General features: G+C 33.9%; 1 protein-coding gene across 1 annotated transcript; it reads right to left on the bottom strand.

Annotated features, from left to right (window-relative positions):
* Positions 1 to 16,264: 16,264 nt before the first annotated feature.
* Positions 16,265 to 19,005, bottom strand: LOC126707437 (3-hydroxy-3-methylglutaryl-coenzyme A reductase 1-like). Its single transcript, XM_050407066.1, has 3 exons — positions 17,666 to 19,005; positions 17,170 to 17,516; positions 16,265 to 16,826 (listed from the first exon to the last, which is right to left on the bottom strand). Exons 1-3 carry the CDS (start codon positions 18,861 to 18,863, stop codon positions 16,584 to 16,586), a joined length of 1,788 nt encoding a protein of 595 aa, XP_050263023.1. The 5' UTR covers positions 18,864 to 19,005; the 3' UTR covers positions 16,265 to 16,583.
* Between the last annotated feature and the right edge of the window lie 3,944 nt (positions 19,006 to 22,949).

The following is a 22,949-nucleotide window of genomic DNA, read 5'->3' as shown; positions in this document are numbered from 1 at the left end:
TCATTGTAAGTTTGAGTTCCTCTTTCTGGGAGCAAACCAATGAATTGCTCAAGGGAGAGTAAAATCTACTTCAAAATACCCTATTAGTATATAATTATATGTCAAATTTTTTGTTGTGGTGAGTTGTTGATTTGGAGCAAGTGGGTGGCTTGCACGGTGATATAAGGTGGTTTACTTTTCATTATTGGGAGTGTTGATTGTCTTGTGAATATTGTGATATTATTGTTCAACTATGTGTGAATTTATTTTATCTCCTCTTAGTAAATTCAAATATTCTACTGTGGTAGGTTGTTGATTTGGAGCAAGCGGGTTGTTTGCACGAAGATATAAGATAGTGTATTTTATTTTGGGAGTGTTGATTGTGTTGTTCATATTGTGCTATAATTATTGATAATGAACTTAGTCATTCTTGCTAGAATTTCCTTAATAATTCTACCTTTTATGTGATCATCTAAGTTTACTTTTTATCTATTGCTACTTGAGTAATACTCATGCATTGGTGTGTTCAGTGATTAGCCCTAGGCAGACCAAGTATGGATCTAACTTGACTTAGACTTATATTTTTTAGTTTCGTGAACACTAGGTTCCTAGGTGATTGGAGTGGTCTAGCATCTTAAAGCTTTTTCAACATAAGCTATGGAGTCAAATTCAAGGCATTCTTGATTATTACCCATGATTAAGTTCAGATTTTTCATCATCGATAAGTATATGTATTGCTCCTTTGGAAGAATGGGCATGGCAATTTATGGTACAAGGACAATTACTTAATGCCCTTGATGAGAGATTGAGGGCTAGAGGTGGGTTTGATGAGGGGAAGATTGAGTTGGATGAGTTAGAAAGTGAGGACATGGATATATATTTGCTCCAAAAAATGAAATCCAAGGATATGTGGTCTGAGTTTGAACAAAATTATGGCTCTTCATTATAGCCAACATTTGAAGATATTCTTGATTATTACCCATGATTAAGTTCAGATTTTTCAACATTTGAAGATTTTTCATCATTAATAAGTATTGTATTTGCTATTGTAAATAATTATAAGTAGATATATTTAATTTGTTGGTTTAATGTGGTATTGTATTTGCTATTGGAAAATATGAATTATGATTCATTACAGGTGTTATAAAATAAGTATTGAAAAATATGTATTTTAGGTACATTACAGGTGCTAAAATTTTTTTTTTTTAAAAAAGGACCTATACCAGCGCTTTTGAAAGTGCTGGCATAGGTCCTTTTAAATTATACTGATTCATGACCTATACCAGCGCTTTTGTGAGCACTGGAATAGGTATAGTCTATGCCAGCGCTTTCAAAAGCGCTGGTATAGACCTTTTAAATCATATTGATTCAAGACCTATACCAGCGCTTTTGAAAGCGCTGGTATAGGTAGTACCTATTCCAGCGCTTTCAAAAGCGCTGGTATAGGTCTTGAATCAATATGATTTAAAAGGTCTATACCAGCGCTTCAAAAGCGCTGGTATAGGGCATATGCCTTTCCCAGCGCTTTTGAAAAGCGCCGGGACAGGTCCGTCGACCCTATACCCACATTCACTGCGCGGCGGTTTGAAGCGCTGGGAAAAAAACCGCCGGGATAGGAATTTTGACCCTATCCCAGCGCTTTCTGGGGCTATCCCAGCGGTTTTGAAAACGCTGGGATAGCCCTGTTTTTTTGTAGTGCCACTTTAGTACCATCTTAACAAATACCTATCTGTACTTGTTAACATTTTCCATAAAGTTATATATACAGTAGAAACTTCTTCTCAGAAAAGTTTGGATGCTCCTGAATTTTGCTTCGTTAAGGGTAAAAGGCAACACTCAGGGATAACTTAGGAACTCCATGGCTCACCCTTCTATGTATTCCTATATATGCTGCCTAACACGGCTTGCATTGCACCATTTACAAACTGGACTTTCTTGAGGCCTGCTATCTGCTGTTATATAATGAAACCTAACTTTATGTTCTTATATTTAAGTGTGAATGGTATGTTAGGTTAAGTATTTCAAACAATTAATTAGCCTCTTTTTTGTCTCTTTAACTCCAAATTAATTACGAAAAGTTTCCTTCATTGCTTTACATTTATTCTTGGACATTCTTTGATTTCTGAAAATGTTAGGGCTCATGTGAGAATGAAGAAAGCTTTTCTTAATTAAGATATTAAAGATGTGATGGGATGTGTGTATTTGATTAGATAATTAAACAAATCGCATACACACATCGCATCACATCACATGTGTACATATTATAGTAGTAATAATTATTGCACATTATCATATATACTCGGTGTAAAGTGTGAACATCCTTAAAATATTGGATATTTGACTTAATAAATTGTGGACATTATGTAAACTCTTTTTTATGGTAGAGAACATTGTGTAAACCAGTGTATATCAAATAGTGTAAAACAACAAACAGTGTAATTATAGAGAGTAGTAATATTCTTAAACTTTTGTACCTGGACATGCCTCATTATGATGGAAGATGTTATAAAAATAAAACGTTAAGTTCGGCTCAAACTCAAACCAAGTCTATAAGCAGTATGCAAACTTAAGCTCGTCAAAAAGTCTAAGAGCTTGAGCTTGGCTTAGCTCAACATAATTCATTATTCAAGTCGAGGTCGAGCTCAATATTAAGCTCTTGAGCTTGAGATCTAACACAAATACATTATCAAATGCTTAAATCTCCCAAAATTAGGTAAAAAGAAAAATAACATAGTAATTATGTCATGCTTCTAATCCCACTTGTGATTAGCAATTCTTCAAATTACATGCTATCATATGCTAAAAAAACATGTCATTAAGTAAGATATGAGTTTATTTGTAAAGCTCATATCAAGCTTATTTGTATGAGTGCTATTTATGATTTTGTTTATAAACAATTTTTTCAGCTTGAGCTTGACTAATTCATAAAACAAGTCTAAAATTAAAACTCAAACTTAACTTGTTTATAAACAAATATACATAAGTAATTTTTTTATCAAGTCAAACCCGAATGGTTAGCTTAGTTCATTTACAACACTACGTTTATATAGCCGTACATTTTCACCATAACCATAAGCAATCCACAGCAAGAGCGGATCCTAAGTGCAAAATTCAAAACGATTGATTGAAGCATGCTCTAGGTACGTTGTGTTAAACTTTGTTTCCACTAACAACTTTGTGAAAGATGAAGCCTCATCTTTGTCCAATTATATTCATCCTGCAGCATTTTTTGCGGCATCTCTTAACGATCCATGGAAGCAAGAGTACGATTTTTTTATTTTTTATTTTTATTTTTAAGTTATTGGTTGCTAACAAGAATTTTTCCCATGCTCTTAAGACCTTTAGTTTTTTAATTATTCACTTTTATTTTTTTTTTTTTACTATTTTGATAGCCAGTCCTGTAACCTAATTAGCAAAGTTTCTCATTGTGTGTGAATATATATATATATATACACATATTAGCATTACTCCCGTGCGTTGCATGGTTTTGGCTATAAACTTTTAGAATAATTTTATTGAAAAATAATAAATTAATAATCACTTGAGTCTAGATCATATAAATTGTATATAAAATATTGTTCTTTGGATTCAAACAATCACACAACATATTTATATGAAAAAAGTTCCTGAATTTAATAATTAAAAATCTAAGGAAACTTAACCATAGGTTTTTCATTTGCCAGAATATTTATAGTACATCTAAAATGTGTTATGCACTTGGGGCCCAAGCCCAAAATGTATGGAGTCTTAGTCCAATGAACCCGATACAATGAATTTGTAGAGAATGGGTCAAAGAACTAGGTCCTAATGAATTGGACAACGGCTAATATTGGACTAAATAACAGTCAAGCATAAATAAGAGATGTTGATATCAATGGACTTTCAGTCCGAGGAGGTCACAATTATTGTATATTGATCACAGTTGGATACTAAGACAGTTTAGATTGCTACAGTGTTCTCTCTTTCTATTTTCTGATCCTCTCTCCATGAAGAGTCTTCTACCTTATATGTCTTCTTTGGTGTCATCTTTACCCTCCACTTGTTGATTATCTGAACCCCCACTTGAGTACTTGTCCCATCAGCCACCTTCCTTAGCGCTCTGTGAGTCGCGGTAACCAAGGTAGCACTGTTCAGAAGTCTTTTCCACATATATGCGATCAGTAAAGTAGCTATTGTGCATTTAATGTGGTAGTGTCAGCCTTCTCTTAGATATTTTTTGGTTCTCTTCCTTCTCTCATGCCCATGAAGCACGTCTCTATCATTGAACCTTCTCGACAGGCCACTTTAATTGTTGGGTTATATATTTTGAACTATGTTCACTAAGTCCGAGGAGTATGTACTCCTCGAACAGCCACTCATTTGCTCTCCACTTATAGGTCTTGGTCTGAGAATGTCTCATCATTAATAGTTTCTCTTCGGACCTGTTTATCCCCTCGGATAAAGCCCAAGGCCCAATATGCGATCTTGGGTCCTTACCCCTACAGTAGGTTTGATAAAGACTTCTACTATGGATTTCACAAACATCAAATTGCCTAAGTAATAAGAAAAAAAAAAAAAAAAAACAAACAAACAAAGGAGAGTTAAATTTCTAAACAACATAGAAATTGTAATAGAATGAGAATTATTGATAATGGGGAAGAGAAAAGAAGAAGAAGAAGTTGTGCCTATGAATATATAAAAATACACTAAAAAAAAAAAATATATATATATATATATATATATATATAAAGAGAGAGAGAGAGAGAGAGAGATTCCAATTGTGAGGAAGGTAGATTTCTAATCGTTCCAGAAATTATAAGAAAAGAAAAACTAACTTAGGAGGTATGTTTATCCCAAAAAAAGGTTATATAGTCATTGAACGTAATGTATTAATTTTTTTTTTTTTAAAAAAATCTAAAAAGAAAAAAAGAAAAAGAAAGAAAGAAAGTAAACGTGAATGACAATAAGGAAATAGGATAGATTTTATTTTATTTTATTTTTAAAGTTATAATCAACTTAGAAGTTTAAAGTTATCCAAAGAAGAAGAAGTTAAACTCAACATAACTTTATCCAAAAAAGTGAAAAAAATCATAGAAGAAAAGTTGATAATAACAAAATTATATCTATAAATTTTTGCACATGTAGTACGTTGCTTTTTTTTTTTTTTTTTATTAAGATTTTTTAATAAAGGATTAGATGAAGAATTTGAATTGTAATCAAATTAAAATAGAATTTGGATTGTAATCAAAGTAAGATTTTTATCAACTTAGAAATTATAGGATAAGAAAAATTATTTCTATTTTTTCTTAAAATCTTTAAAAAAAAAATCTGCAATTTAGTGAAGCTACTTGGCGCTACTTGGCGCAACCACAGCTTCTATGCGTAACCACAACTTCTATAAGCCCAACTTTTATTATATAGTATGTAAGGACTCAATTTGTAACGACCCCAAAATGATATTGGGTTCGCACGTTAAGGGCCCAAACAATATAATTTGTAGAGCGTGGGCTTGGAAGGTTAGGCATTGGTCACCGAACGATGGTTAGTCATGGCACTCATACAGAAATAAACCATGTTCGCTCGAGAAGTCTTTCTCCTCGGCACGGCCTGGGAGGCTCTGGTTCTTGGCCTTTTTTCCCAGCCCCTCTTATGGATTGCTTACTTTTCTTTTTATATTAGCCTTTACTCTTCCTCCAACGTCCATGTGTAGGTTCAGCTTTCCAAGGCTGATACTTGTCCCATCAGCCCATACCCAAAGTGGTTGGGGGTGGTTGTAAAAGCTGAAAAACATTGCTCTGTCTGGCGTAGAGTATTTAATTGCAGTAATAGCAGCCTTTCCTTTGTCCTTTGTCGCCAAATTGTCCAGGGGTCCTTTCTCCATCAACGTGGATGTGTTCGGCTTTTCCCTAAACTGTTCTTATACCGTTCTTGCCCTTTCTTTTAGGAGTGCTTTAGGGATGCCAAGGACATAATCATCCTCGGCTATGTCTCAAGGCTATTTGGACTTTCATTGTATGTTCTTGGCAATGCTTCTCTTCGGCTCGGGCCTTGGGCCCTAATATAAAGTGGGTCGGGGTCACAAATTCTCTGGTCCCACATAGTATATGATATATATATATATATATATATATATATATATATGTAGGGGGTTAAGTCCCGGGCCCAACCCACTAAGAATGGGCTAAGAGAGGAATCCAATACAATTAATTTATAGAGATGGGAATGCAGGCCAACTCTTTGATTCCCAAAAATCGCAACTTAATGATTAAAGAAGTGGGAGGTGGTACAGAGATAACACTTAGTAGAAATTGAACAACAAAAGGAAGAAGATTGTTATTTAATTCTCTCCTCAGGTTGGTCGAGGAACACTTGCACTTAAAGAAAAATACAACTTTTGTATGACTCTTGTCTCTTTCTCTTTCTCTCTCTATCTCTCTCTTAACTTTTTCGATCCCCTTCTTAATTGGGATCTTCTTTCCTTTTATAGCCATTTGAATTGCATTCCAGCCTTCCACTTAGAGGGCTACTAATCTTTCTTTGGATACATGTCCCATCATTGCCTTGCTGGTGGTGGTAGAGTAGGTTACAGGCTGTAAGGGCATTGTTCAGGAGTCATTCTGTCATTAATGCGACAGAATGAGTTGTTAAAGGGCATTTAATGCGGAGGTGATGGATGCTTAATCTGGAAGTTTCCCCCCTCTTTTATCCGTGTGTCACCATGGTCCTCCTCGGCTTTCAATATCATAGCTCTTGTAGCCTACTTCTTGTCTCCCGATGGGCAACTGCTCCTTGGCCTCCTTGGGCGGGCTACAACCCTTGGTTTTTCTAATCCATCAAGTACCTAGATTGTCTTGATTGGGCTGAGCCTAGTTTGATAAACAGTTGGGCCTAATTACTCCTCGGGTTGATCTTGTTAAGGGCTCCTTATCTTCAAGCTCCTCCCCCCACCCCACAATATATATATACATATATATATATATATATATATATATATATATATTTTTTTTTTTTTCACCTTCACAAATTGTTCATAATATACTTCAAAAGAAATTTCTTTTTTTTACCTCCACTTCAACCGGTGACGTCCACACTATTTCATATTCCAATTTAATAACTTGGCTTAAGTGGAAAGGGAAATTTGAACAAATTCAATAATTACAATGATTTAGAAATTTAAACCCTGAATGTTTTCTATTTTTATAAAAAAAAATATTAAGAGATATTAGTTGAATTACAAGGTTCTTGACATGTTGATTTATTTTTAAAACCATATATTAAATTTTATTTATTTAAACAAATCTAATCTAACCATAAATTGTCACAAATCTTATTTTCGAAAAGTGGTCCCATTCCTTTCAATGCCTGGTCGGGCCACCTTAGTAAAATCATCAGTGGCGACCATCCCCATATATGCCATGCAAGCAATGATGCTTCCTCAGAAATTAGTCAACAATTAGACAAATTAAGTTGCTAGTTTTTATGGGGGGATACCAACCAGCACCGATGCTGTCATACAATTAGCTGGGACACGGTAACCCTGCCAAAAGGTGCGGGAGGGTTGGGAATACAATCAATCCGCCATAAGAATAGGGCAATCCTTATGAACCAGGCCTAGCGTCTGTATCATAATCCTAATTTGCTCGGGGCACAAGTCTTAAATGCCAAATATTTCCAACATACAACCCTGTTTACAAGTACAAGAAACCCAAGAGGGTCCCATATTTGGAAAGAACTTTTTGACGAAATTCAATGGTTACAAGAGGGTATGAAATGGATAGTAGGAGATGGGCAAACTATCAGGATATGGGATGATCACTAGATCCTTGGAGACACCCTCCTAGTCGCATCGAAGGACTGCTCATGCTACATGACGAAAATAGTCGCGTTAGTTCATCGAGAACTAATCATACTTGGACTTTTGATTCTCTCCATGTTCCTCTCCCACCACAACTAGAGAAACTTATCAAAGGTATCCCTGTGGCACATATTGCCAGGCTTTCAAATACCTTTATATGGCCACATAATAACGGTACTTGCTCAGTTAGCTTAGCGTCAAAATTTCTATATCACCAACAACAAGTGCCTACGAACAAGCAGTTTTGGAACTGGATTCGAAAATTACAATGCCCCAAAAAGATCCAAATATTCCTTTGGAAAGCTATGCGCAACCGGCTTCCCACAAGGCAATATTTAACCTTCTCTTGTCAACACCTAAATGACCATTGTCCCATATGCAACACCCAGGAAACAACCATTCACATCCTACACGGCTGCTTATGGGCTAAGGAGGTTTGGGGTCAACCCTCGAGGCTCTTGCCTCTTTCCTTCTTTCACATGACCTTACAAGCCTGGCTTCAAAGTAACGCGACTGCCATGGGGGCTATTATGCACCAACAACTCCCTTGGAACATATATTTTCATTTTCTTTGTTGGAACTTATGGCTAGCTAGAAATGAACGGATTTTCAAAAACCAATCTCGATCCTAGCATAGCCTAGTGTACATAATGGTGCAAGCAGCCACATAATTTTTTTTCCTAGCCAGCTTCAAAAGACCGATCCAAGTTAGAATCCCATAACTTATTTGATGGGCTGTACCACCTAACCCCTATATAAAACTAAATATAGATGGCAGTGCCATCTGCAACCCAAGGTTGGTTGGCACAGGGGGACTATTGCATGATAGCTCTAGATTGTGGCTATTAGGATTTTCGTTAAATTTGGGCATAGCAACCAATAATATGGCCGAACTGGCAGCAGTCAGGTACGGACTTTAACTAGCATGGGAATTGGGCTTTAAGTTTATCCAGATTGAGATTGACTCTATTACAGTGTTATCATGGTTAACTAATAGATATGCTACTTACCCTCTTGATGTGATGTCTTTAATATGTGATTGCAGGAGCCTTATGGAGCAGGAATGGGAGGTGTAGGCGCATCATATATATCATGAAGCAAACGAATGCGCGGATGCACTAGCGAAATAGGGAACCCACCAACAACATCTTTTGTCTATTTATAGTACCTGTCCCAATTTTATATACCACTATTTTGTAAGGGATTTGACTAGCCTTGAGAGTAATAGACTATGTGCCTGAAGGTCAGATTTTGATGTTGTTGTATGAACTCTATATAAACAAAATAAGACCTCCCGTTTCTACCCCAAAAAAAAGAAGAAGAAGTGGTGATTTATGTGTCCACCGATGAAATCCCTCTTCTTGTTGGTCCAGTTCTAAAGATGGGATGGGAGTCACATGCGGTGCAATATGGATAGCTTTCTTAGAAGAGAATTAACAATTCTATAATTCAACTCAAAAAAAGGAAAAAGAAAAAAAAGACATTCCTATAATTTGCACCACCACCTTTCTTGAGCCACCAAAAAAGTATAGCACCACTTTGGATTTTCTATTCATATAAAAACTTCGATTAGTAAATTTTTTAAAAAAAAAAATAATTCTTTTTTTTTGGGTAAATTAATAATTCATTTAGTAGTAAAGTGGAGGCATATATATATATATATATATATCTCTTTCATACTTCATACTTTATGGAAAACAATTTAACAAATAGGTTTAATCTAGCCCTCGTATTGAGCTGATCTTTTAGTCAATTTTGATCCCCTTTATTATCTTTATTTATTTTTTTGGATTGGAAAAACAGAGGTTTATTCTCCCATCTTAGACAGACTACAATGAATTTGAAAAATATATACAATCTACAGGTGGTGGATGGAGATTAGTAGGCTCTTCCAGAGTTGCTTGGCTGTACAAATGTGTGACTGCCATCTAATCAATATTTATAAAAAACTAATGCATTGTGTTTTCTTTTGGATCTGGATTGAGCTGGCTAGGAGTTGCCACAGACTATATATTTTGATATTAAATAATTTGGTTGTGTGTTTTTTGGTTGTGTGTTGGATGGAATATTCTCACATTAATTATAGAAAGGGTCAATCCTCCTAGGTTGTATTAATTAAGGATGGGAATGGTGCAATCGATTCATTCTTTCTTTTTCTTCTTCCTATATATAATGATAACTTCAAAGAATCTTTTTACTGTTGGCAACTTTAATATATTGGGCCACAGATACAGCTGAAACTTAAAAGAATCTTTTCACTGTTGGAAACTTTAATATAAATTGGGCCACAGATAGAGCTGATGATGACAAGCTTCTCGATCTATCTATCGGCTTATTGATTAGCAAATTAATAAGAGTCGGCAAAATGGAGAAATTATAAGGTAAATAATGGGGTTTATTATTTTATTAAAAGACTTTCACTTGTTTAAAATTGTTGAGTTAAAAAAAATTTTAAAACAAAAATTAATTACTAACTCAACAATTTTAAACAAATGAAAATTTTTTAGTGGAATGGTGGACAAATGACGTGGTCTACTAAAAGACTATAGTTTGCATGACTTCTGCAAACTTCTGATCTAAGCAATGTTAGTAAATAAAATAAATAAGAGAGAAAAATTGACACAAAATTAATGTGATTCAACAATATTCTGTCTATATCCACGAAACTAGCTAGCTAGTGACAGCACAGCAAATTTTATTATATGAAAACTAGTGACTGCAAATTTTATACTGTCCAAGAAAATGTGAACTCAATATAATATATATATTATGGATTAACTTGATAGATTGAAATTCCCAATATAATATGGTACATTTAACAATATAAAACGCCATAATTTACCAAAATCTACCAACCATATGAACAGGAACAGGCAAGGCCATGTTATACCTGTTGGTTGGCTGTTCTTGAACTCAATCGTGTTCAATATTAATTTAATGATCCCTTAATTAACTTGCTTTTCATTTATATGTGAATAAGAAAAAGAGATGGGTGCCTCGCCCTCGATGACCTTTTTTTGAGAAGACAATTAAAGAGTAATTTCTTCTTCTTCTTTTTCAACGTACGTGAGCTAGCTGATCATTTTATTATCCTAATCCTGCAGTGCAGGGTCAATGATAATAAAGGCAAACCTTGTCTAATACACACAGTTATGGTAAGACTTGCAAAGCACATGTATGTGGCTCTTCTTAAATCCCCCAAAACAAGACAACAAGGCATGACTAGTATCATTGGCTGAAGCTGAACCCTTTTTTATTTTTATTTTTTAATTTTTTACCATTTGCCTTGAAGTTAGGCTAGATTTTGCATTATTGTACTCTTGCCTATTTTTACCTATGTGTAATTAGTTATGTGTTTCCAATGCCATATATAGATATAACCTCATAATATCGATCCTTCTTGTAAATCTATTGAAATGAAATGTTTTAACAAATTCCTTTCTTCTAAATCTCTAGAATTTTTTCTTCTTTTTTTTAATATTAATTCCAGGTAAGGTTGAAGCTGAACAGACTAAACCAGATAAGAATGAGAAAGGGCAAATAGACAAATGGCCAGCTAAAATCCTTACTATAACTATTTAAAACTAAAATATATGAAGTGCAGAAATTATTAGTGTTGGATTAAATGGATTTGGTTAAATTAACCAATTACACAAGTTGATTAATTACATTAATTATGCAAATGTCCAATTAATTTAGTGACAGGTACAACCATATTGCGAATTCTAAATGTAGTAGAAAGTAAATTTAAACACAGATCATATGGTTGCGATGGAGAAAATCCTGACAGTAAAAAAACCCAATGGGTGGTTTGAAGGGCACCACCAACTTGAAAAATATATTGAAGATACAAGTACAAGAAATATAGCCCAATTGAGTTATCCAAGCGCAGCTCTAATTTAGTTGGACCACTCTTCTAAGTGAATCTATTCAGTGTGCACAAATCTCCAATCCATAACTAACTTCACGCAATAAATAACTCTGGTTGTTGAAGGTGTCGGTACAAGTGTCTTTGCAATAAGGAACACTTCATCCCTAGGGGCATAATATCTCAACAACTTTTCTAAGTGAATGGTGTTCTTCTCTTTAATGATACCAAAAAAATAGGCTATTATACCCTTGTACCTATCAAAAAAAATAAAAATAAATAAAGAAGGGTGCTGTACAACACCTGTTAATGTGATAAAATTTAAAATAAATTATTCATGTTTTTTTAGGAATATGGAAAAAATTGAATATGTATTAAATGTGTGTCAATTTAAATGGAAAAAGTCAAATCATTTTATGATAAATCACAGCTGAAAAGTAAAATTTTGCCAATTTCCTATGCAGTGGGATTTGTGATAGATCATAAATAAACCACAGTTGGTTCATTAAAAGGTGCTGGCCTGTTAACAAAGTCCAATAAATAAATACACCCTTGTAGTACACGGTAGTAACCTTAAGCCTACATATAAAGGGACCAATATGTATAGTTCTCAACACATATTAATATGGGTCATGCTAACGAGTGCCCTAAGGGCACTCGTTAACAATCCATTTTAAGAAAGTTTTGACATCACTTTTATGGAAAAAGAAAAAAGCTGTCAAAACATTAATTAATTTTTTTTCTTTTTCCATAAAAACTTTCTTTAACTGAATTATTAACGAGTGCCCTTAGGGCGCTCGTTAGCATTTCCCTATTAATATGTATAGACTAACTTCTAACTAATAAAAGAATCAAAATATCTCACAAACTGTCGGTAAGAATTTTACTTGGTCTATATCTCGGCCATTTATGTACTATATATATAGCAGATTAGGTACAAGAGCTTACAGATAAATAAACATACATTATGTCTTTAGCCATTATTAGGTATTACGGATTACAGATAAATCAACCTACTTTATGCAATTATTTTCCAAGCACACTGAAAACAAAACTGATGTTTAAAAGCTTCACACTTGCTTAAGAATTCTACATATATAATTTTTACTGACATTCTTAGAATTTGATAGTTTGCGTGAGTTTGGATACCAGTGTTTTCAGTGTTTGCGATTTTGGCTGGATCCTACGGTACTGTTTACGACTCAGTCAAAAACACAAAAACACGCATATCAATGCATTTTTGAGTTCCACGGCACTATTCATACAATTAAAAATTATTTTGCTACGGTGTTTTCAACAATAAGTTTTCAGTTTTCAGCAAATAAACGGTATCCAAACACACCTTTTGTACTCAAGGCATTAGAATAGTGAGAGGTAAGCCAAAAAGGAAAATTAAAAAAATGACATAGTCTAAGACCAAGATATTAACCCCTAATCCTATATTTCATTGAGTTCAGTTCAGATGCGTAAATGAGAACAAGCTAGACCAGAGAGCCCTAATCAAGGTAAATGATATTTTTGTAAGTCCAATCAGAAGCACAAGCATAATATATTGACTCACAAGTCGGTAAGGTTCATGACCTCTTAAGTAGGTAAGGTTCATGTGGGATCCACATACCTTCATATAAGCGATACATGACAGCTTACGAGTTTGGCAGGAAACTCTGCCGGATCTATATTGACAATGGGAACATAGGTGTAAGAAAAACAAAGTCAAAAGGGAGCATAGGTGTAAATATTTGACTGGCTTCACACATGTAGGGATTGACCAGAAAGCAAATTCTAGGCCATAAAATGAGGGTTTGGACTATTTCATTATATAGATATAGAATGGATTTTTAACTAACAAGAACCTTTACACAGATAGCAACTGATCAGTGTTCTCTGTGCCTATTGCGATTCCATTACTCGTTAGAATGTGGATGCAGAGATGTTTCCTATTGCATGTATGTTCATACTTTAAAACAACTTTATTACTACTATATCATGTCACTTTTGACTTTAGTAGATGTGAGAGCTTTGTTGACAGTGTAAAACGTTTTAGTCGTTACGCTGTCACTAACGTATGTACAGGACAAGCAGTGCTAAAGACATCAAAAATCCCACAATTTTTCACACAACTTACTCTGTGATGAGTTGTAAATGCTGGAGCGATGGACCATCATTTTAACTCAATTATTTACAAGTTATAACTTAACTCATCACGTGACGAGATATCACAAAATTATGATTTTTTTTTTCTTCCTGTCATTAAATCAGGTTTATGAAACTGGGGCATTATCTGAAAGTCATAAAATAAAAAAGTGGAGTAGACGAAGTATAGTCAAAAAGGTGGTTGTAAAATTTATAAGGACGGTCACAATTGGTGGATGCCACTTTCTTTTGATTCAGTCTGCAGCCTTGACTGACATTTTGCCCCACACGATAAACAATTTATGTATTTGTTTATTGTTTATTGTTTATTGAATATTGATACTTGTTCTTCTTTCTTTTGATTTGGCCATCGCTCGCTTGCATTTTCTCGATTTGTAATTTTACCAACTCTTTTAAGTAATGCCTGAATCTGGTAGACCAACGCTTTCAGGATCCATCCATACGAAAACGAAATTCCTATATAATTTCAAATTTCTTTTTTTTTTTTTTGAGGGGTATAATTTCAAATTTCGAAGTCTACATAAATTAGCAGTAAAATTACTATATTGCTGCTATTTGGAATGTTTCTCTAAACTTTACAAATCAATATAATCTCTCTTTTTTCAGGCCCCATTTAACCGGTTTCCTGCACATGTGAACTAACAGACCATTAGGCTCCAACTTAAAAAGTCAATTTATTTTACTATTCAACTTATTTTTGTTATTATTTATGAGTCTATTGTACATTTTGATATTATTTATGGGTTTCACTGTACTATTTTAGTTAATTTTTACTTTTATCTACAGTACTTTTAGAAAAAAAGTTTTCAATTTCAACAAAATAAACGGGTCTCAAATAGACACTAAAAGTTGCATTAAAGTTTTAGTTTTTGCCACCCTAACCTAATTCAGGAGCTGGAGATTGGCTTTTTAGCTATATTTGGTATAAGCAATTTCTAACTTTACTGGGCTACCTTAAAAACAAGTGTAAACGTATTAGATCATCATGAAGTTATAATAACAAATATTGCATTATGAGTAGTGCCAAAAAGACACCGATTTTTTCACAATATACTAAGGTGACAAATTGTGATGGAAGTAACATTATTTTCACATGAGCTCTCAGTTGACATTATTTCGATCATATATCAATCGCAAGACCCAATTTGAAAGTATTGTGGGTTATTGCGGTGTTATTAGCATCGCATGACCTGAATCTGCAGCGCATGCAGGGATCAGTGGCAAGTGCAGAATCTGGAATCTTGCAGACACTTTGGAAATAATAGTTTTCAAAGGATAGTTCCACTTTAAAGTTACTAAAATCTAATCCATCTATTTTTTGAAATAAAAGGATTAGATTTTTTTTAATTTAAATCATTAATGATTGGATAAAATCCAATTCACTCCTTTTAAAATGAATAATATTTTAGTCAGTTTTGAGAACAGAAGATTAAAGAAAATCTTTTTCTTTTTAACTACTTAAAGATATTACAACATAAATATCCTATGAGAAGGTCCTGCACTCCACCATGCACTTAAAGCACGAGGGGGTACCATCCGGCCTAACGGCTTAACTCACCCGGTTAAAAGCATACTTTTAGGTAGTGAAACTCTCGGTTTATTGGAAAATTAAGCGCCTTTTGAACAGTTAAACTCATAGTTTCGCATGAATCAAATAGGGTTGGGGAAATGATTTTCTTAGTACCTGGGTTGGGTTTTGGACAATCACACATGATCAGATGAATGATAGACACAACGGTGAACTTGAGCGAGAGTTGAACAAGAAATAGACTAGTAAAAGAAAACGACATTCATTTACCTGGAATCTTGGAGAGTGAACAGCCAATTTTGCTTTCTATGACTTGCAAGTTTGACTACATTAAAATAGCATATAAAAGCCTTCCTCTCTTCCTCAGCTATCACTCCTATATTTTTTGTCAGTTGGCCAATATTACAAGAAATTCAAATTTGGCCAGAGACACAATTTTCTCCCTTTAAACTTTCTTGATAAACAGCCAAAGTAACACGAGGAATAAACTTTCTTGATAAACAGCCAAAGTAACACGAGAAATTATACGACTATCATGGTGAATCATGTCACTTATCTATTATTCTACTAAAAAACTTTCGTATATTTAAAATTACTAAGTTAAAAGTTAGTTAATTTATGTTTAAATTTTTTTTATCATAAAATGACTTAGCAATTTTTATTTTTGTTTTTATTTTTTTGTTGAGATAAATGACTCATCAATTTTGAATAGATGAGAGACTCTTAATAGAATATTAAATAAATAAGAGTCCCTTGATGGAATTGTGGAAAGTGATGTAGTCCACCTAACACATAACCTTACACATAGTAACACCAAAAAAATTTCGTCATATCACACAATTTTCTGTTCCTTTATGAATATTTTATGGTGCAAGAAACTCAAGTAAAACAGAACCGAGTATAATCTTCAAGGAATGAAATGATACTAAACTTTTCCATCATAGTACACAATTTGCAGGTACTTTTGTTACATAACTTGAAATTAACAAAAAAAAAAAGGGTGGGAACAGAATTAAAAAAAAAAACAAACAAACAAACAAACAGATTTCTTTGCTGCTTGGGTCTGCTATATATTTTATGCTGTTCAATTTTCCAATCATGTCCCTCCAAGTCTCCATGACTAATTGACAGTTGATTTGTATCGACCTTAATTTTCCATGTTCCTGAGGCCTTTTAACTTTTAAGCCTCAAGGTTGGGGGTATTCTTACATCTGTTCCCTTTAAGAGGAAACTTTAGAAACATCCTTGCTAGACCTATTGTATTTCATATGGCTCCTAACAAGCTGCCCTGCTGCCAGAGCAGACATAAGGGAGAGCTCCCCAGCCAGCACAGAACCAGCTACAATGGTGGCCAGTAGCCTTGCGTTTGATCCTGCTGATTCTCTGTTTGCACCTTTCACCCCAAGCAGATTCAAGCATGCTGACTGAGAAGCAAGCTGGGTACCTCCACCAACTGTACCAACCTGCAAAGAAGAAAGCCATATGAGGTCTCAAATATTATTGACCAGCATACTCTCAGTACTATTAACACCTAAATACCAAAAAAATTGGGCAAGATATGTGATTGAAAGTGATTCCATAAGCTACTATATATACATATGGAAACAACTTCTCTCTCAAAACGAATGAAATACTTATAATATTTGGAAATCCAAAAATCCTAATCCATGATAGTGAATAAAGAACTGTTTCTGTCTTTCGGATTTGAAATCAGGTGGAAAATCAGAAAAAACCATCTTTTCCTTTATGCAAGCCTAAAAATTTGACCTCGTGATGGAAATGGTGTTGATGTGACATGAAATTTACCTCAATAGAAGGCATAGTGACAGAGACGTGAAGATCCTGTCCTTCATTGACAGCTTCCATCATGGTGATACAGTGAGAGCTTTCCACGTTCTGTGCTGGGTCTTGGCCGGTGGCTATGTACACGGCAGAAAGAATGTTACTAGCATGTGCGTTGAAGCCCCCAAGAGCTCCAGCCATAGCTGAACCAGTCAGGTTCTTGAGCATGTTGAGCTCCGCCAAGGCCGCCACATTAGTCTTGAGCACCTTTTTCACCACCTCACCCTTTATCACACACTCACAAACCACAGACTTGCCTCTCCCCTCAATCCAGTTCACTGCAGCTGCTTTCTTGTCCGAACAGAAGTTTCCTGCAAAACCCAAGTTGAAAACAATTAATTCAATAATGATACAGACCCAATTGAATTCAACCACATAATTATACTGTACCTAAGTTTAGCTGAAATAAATCAATCATACGACTAAAGGTGCAAACTTTACAAATCCAATTTGGACTTACCAGAGATGCCAATAACTTCCATGTCCGAGAAATCATCCTGGAGATAATCCAAGACGTTTTGGACACCTTTGGAGATCATATTCATGCCCATGGCATCACCGGTGCTGCAAGTGAATCTCATGTAGAGATTCTTGCCAGCAATATTACACTTAATATTCTGAAGCCTAGCAAATCTGCTGGACTTGTTGAAGATCATGGACAAGTTCTCGAAATTGTTGGGGTTCTCCAAGAAGAACTTCAAATGAGCAGCCCTTTGAGCTGAAGCAAACCTAACCACAGGAGCTCTGGTCATACCATCCTTCAACAAAACACTAGCGGCCCCACCTGACAAGTGAATAGCTTTGCACCCACGGTTTGTGCTTGCCACCAAGGTACCCTCTGTGGTAGCCATGGGAACAGAGTACTCTATCCCATCCAGCAAAAGTGGTCCAGCAATACCAACTGGGATCTGAACATAACCCACTGGCATCTCGCAGCACTGGCCAAGTATAGATTCGTAATCGAACCCCTCGAGAGGTAACCCAGTTAATGATTTGCCAGTGAGTCTCTGAAGCGCCTCGCGTCGAATCGCCGCGGCTCTTTTACAATCTCCGAGTTTTGATTCGAGAGTGTAAGAAGGTGTCGATCCTTTCACGACTGATTTGATGACCTCCTCATCCTCTTCGCTCAATACCGTAGGTACCAGGGAAGGAGGAGAGACAATTTCCTTGTTTACGATCTGAGGAGGTGAGCAATCGAGGCCAGCACCACAAGGGACTTTACGAGAGTCTTCTTTAAGAACGATTTCGTCTGGGTTCTGGGCATCGTCGATTTCGTCCTCGTTAGGCCAGAGATCAGTGGAAGGTCGAAGAATCGACTGGACAAAATCGATTCCGAAGAAACCAAGGAGGTAGATGAAGGAAGCGATGAAGGCGAAGATGGCGACTATCTCAGACAAGTTAAGGACATGAAGAGGGGTGGAGTTACGAATCTTCTCACGCCAGCGAGTGAGCAAGAAGTAGACCACAGAGAAAAACAGAGTGAAGAAGACAGCATTGGTGAGGTAAAGTGGGAGTGGCAAAGCGTCTGAGGCCTTGAGCTCTTTGTCATTATGACGTTGATGTAGACCCACTCCCACTCCCATTTTCATTTTCATGTGTGGTGGTGGTGGTGGGTGGGCGGTGGTGGCTTTGGAGGTCGATCGCCGGCGGGAGTCCATCTCAAAATGGAGGAGAATAGAAAAGGAAACCGCCGCCGGCGAATCCAAAGGGAGGGAGGAGTGATTGGTTTTGTTTTGTGATGAGAGTATGAGAGTAGTAGTTGAGTCTGAATGGATGAGCGTATGTTCAGGTAACAAGAATGGATGAGTTATTTATAGAATTGATTGGGTGTTTTTGTAGTTGCTTGGTTTCGTGTTGTCAATGTCATGTGTAGACCTCACACGTACGAGAGATATGGTAGCGTAGGAACTAGGAAGTAGCACCTACTTCAAAAACGAGTTTACATTATTTTTCTCACGTGTTTAACACAGAATGAAAATTGGGGTTGGGGGGTGTTTGAGTCAAAGCCTTGCAATTGCAATTAGTCTCTTCAACTCTCATCTCCCACCTACCACCGCCACGTCGATTGAGGAGTTTGAGTGTAATCGTCTCATTATTCTCTTACCCCAATTTTGTCTCTTCCCTTTCCCTCTCTCTTTCTCACTCCCTTCGCTTCTGTTTTTTGTCATCCTCCTCCTCTTTTTTCTCCTTACAAATACAACTAAATTAAAGCATATTCGTTTTCCATTTCTTTTTGATGAACAAAAAAAAATATATGTTCAAACTTCAAAGCTACTCCTTATTTTCACTTTTATTATTTATAATTTATAATTTCTTTTTGCTGATAATTATATTTAACTTATAATAATTTAAGGTGAATATCAATTTGATTCGAACACCTAGTTACAACAAAGTTGCTCATGCTAATATCTTCGCGTGTGCACGCGAGGTAGTAGGGATTACATATGTCTAAAGAAGTAATCATACACTCAAAAAGATCTAGATAATCTTGTTTCTCAAAAAAAAATTAATGATTTTGATTTAAGGGTAAAACGATAAGTTGAATGCATAGTGTTGCCTGGAGAAATCTCCTCATTTTATTACTTATATATTGATGTCAGATCTTCTCATTAATACAATATCTTGATGTAGGATTTTTTCATTAATGCAATTAATTTATCTTTGAATTTAGGATTTCAATTAAAGTTTAACTTTGCGACATATGTCCCATCTAATCTAATTTTTTTTTAATTTTTGTACCAAATAAGTTAATTTAGTGTAAAAAAACGAGGAGCCCAATACAAGTAAACCATAAATAAATAAATAAATAACATAATTTTTGAATGATTTTATATTCATGAGCCTTTTTCTTCGTAGAACTAAAAACAATTCAAATTTATATATATATATATATATATATATATATATTAATAAGTAAAACTAAGATAAAATCCAATTAAATTTTAAATTGAAATTTAATTAGAGTATAATTTTGTGTCACGTGTTTCATCTAATCAAAATTCTTAAATTTTTGAACCAAGTTAGTTAGTTCAGTGTAAAAATTTGATTTCAATTAGAGTTTAATTTTATGGCACGTGTACCATCTAATCGAAGTTTTTTTAATTTTTGTGTCAAATGAATTAATTTAGAGTAAAAAACGACGAGTCCAATATAAATAATTCATAAAAAACATAATCATATATTTAACACTATATGTCTATTTAGATACTGCTTATTTATTGAAAACTGAAAACTTATTTCTAAAAACACTGTAGCAAAATATTTTTTAAAAGCCAAAACACATTGTTCACGCGTTTTTGGTGTTGGTTGGTCCATGAATAGTGCCATAGGACCAGCCAAAAAAAACGCAAACGCAGACTACCGCAACTCCCAAATGCACGCTATATATAAAATTAGAAGAAGAGAGAGTTTGAATAATTTTATATTTATGAGCCTTTTTTATAACTAAAAACAATTCATTTGGCACAAAAATTTTATATATATAAATATATATATTTATAGTAATAGATAAAGTTTAGAGAAAATCTAATTAGATTCTATAATTGAAGTCCAATTTTGCGCCATGTGTCCTAAATTATTTATTTTTAGAGAGAGTTTTATTTCTTAATTTTGGAATCAAATGTGGGACCATATCATAAATATTCATTCAAGTGAGTTATTGTGTATAAAAACCAAAAGAGTCTAGAATTATTGAACATAAAAATATTTTAAAAATGGACACATTCTTACAAGACTTTTTAAAGAGTTAAAAATATATATATATATATATATATATATATAAGAATGACTATCAATAATATTTAAATTATATATGTAAGATTATTATACTGTGCATCTTAATATGTATCTTTTAAGTATATTTATGCATATGCATAAGGTTATAAGCTAGTTACTATTAAAAGGTCATGCTCACATTTTTTTTTTTTTTTGGCAATTCCAAATGAAGCAATAATATAATTTTCTTCTCTACTAAAATACCAAGGATAAAATTTATTTATTTTTAATAATTTGAAAGTTACAATAACAAGAGAAGGAACATTCAAATCCTAGTTCTCCTAGCAAAAGAGAGTAAGTTATGTCATCGAGTTATAAAGATTGTCATTGTCAAAGATAAAATTAAATGACTAGCATAAAACACACACACACACAGAGTTATAATTTGAAAATATTTTTATTTTTCAAACAAATAAAAAGAATAAACTTTAAAGATAAGCAGTAACTGTAATTTATTTTTTGAACGTGTGTTTGAAAGTAGTGTAGTGATATAGAGAAAATTTTGGGTAGGAAAAATAAGATGAACGTGAGAGAAAGAAGGCTGAATTTTAGGAGTTCTCTTATTTTTTATTTTTTGAATTATGGGTGTTTTACTTTTATTCAAATGAAAAATGAATAAAAAAAAAACTAAATTTTAGGAAATAAAAAAAGAGTCTGAATTTGGTAAGGACGGAATGTAAAACTCATGTTTTACACCATCCAATAAAGAAATTGTCATATCAACATTTTACTTAAAATTTAATACATCATACCACACCTAATAACATCTCAATAAATTTTCAATTTAGTTGGATTATATATGGATATTAGAATTGATTGAGTGTGGTTGTACTTATTCTTAAATATGTAATAAGATGATGTGACATATTAGAATTAGAGGAGTAAAACATAGGTTTTACACCATATTCTTACAGAATTTAATCTCATTAAAAAAAATGAACATGAAGGGAAAAAAAAATCCTAAATTTTAGGAGTTCTTTTTTTGAATCCAAAATGAGATTTATTATTTGACAGTTATGACCCTATTTTTAAGAGAAGATACCTTTCATTAATAGAGGTATTTTTGAACCATATAAAAGTTCAATTCAAAGAGAGGAATCCTCTCTTATATAGTATAAATATAAATATATATATATATATATATATATATATATATATATATATATATATATGCTTTTGGCAAGTGAATAAATTTGGTAGGAAACAAAGAAAAGTAATTTATTATTTGAAATGTATCTTCACTCAATTTTGAAAAAATACACATTTGCATGAATTATGGTTAGTGAACGAATTTTGTCTTCATACAATTTATTTTGATAATTACACATTACCCAGTTGTAGTTAAAGCCGATTTCATTTACCTACCCTTGGTTTGAAAGGTATCAATTACCCATCCAAAACTAAGTCTATTATGCAACCGTAATTGACCTCACCATCTTCTGTTAGTAAAACACTTTTAAGACATAAAATATAACACAAATTGAATTGAAAACAAACATACATAAATATAGCTCATTTTATCATTTTCGGGAACTTTTTTTTTTCTTTTAGTTAATTTACTTATGGGTTTTTATTGAACTTATTTCAAAAAAAAAAAAAAAAGTTTGGTAGTTATTTATTGTAATGACAAAGTAAATAAATAAATAAATAATGTCAACAGTAGGTGGAGATTATATTGGATATATTCGAAAGCTGATCACTCTATGCTTGGCTGATGATTATGGATTTGTGTTAATTATAGTACTCTTAAAATCTATCTTAGGTGATTGAACATGAGATTAACCCATAAAGGCTTATTATATATAGGGTTTGGCTTACCTCTAGTACTTTTTTATCTAGAATTTCCTTTTATTTTAATGAGAAACTATCACATTATCCACTAACTAAATAAAATGTGGAGATTAAAACTCACTACCACGTGTCATTTTATATTTAAAACAGAAGGACGTGTCTAATTAAAAATGTACTGG

This window comes from Quercus robur, chromosome 11 (assembly GCF_932294415.1).
Source record: "Quercus robur chromosome 11, dhQueRobu3.1, whole genome shotgun sequence".
Taxonomy (NCBI): Eukaryota; Viridiplantae; Streptophyta; class Magnoliopsida; order Fagales; family Fagaceae; genus Quercus; species Quercus robur.
Note: the sequence above shows the minus strand (reverse complement) of the source record. Positions and strands in the feature narration are given on the sequence as shown.

Coding starts and splice junctions, on each gene's coding strand:
- LOC126707437 (XM_050407066.1), bottom strand. CDS start 18,863: ATGGACTCCCGCCGGCGATCGACCTCCAAAGCCACCACCGCCCACCCA. Junction 17,517..17,665: donor GGAAGTTATTGGCATCTCTG/GTAAGTCCAAAT, acceptor TGGGTTTTGCAG/GAAACTTCTGTTCGGACAAG. Junction 16,827..17,169: donor TCACTATGCCTTCTATTGAG/GTAAATTTCATG, acceptor TCTTCTTTGCAG/GTTGGTACAGTTGGTGGAGG.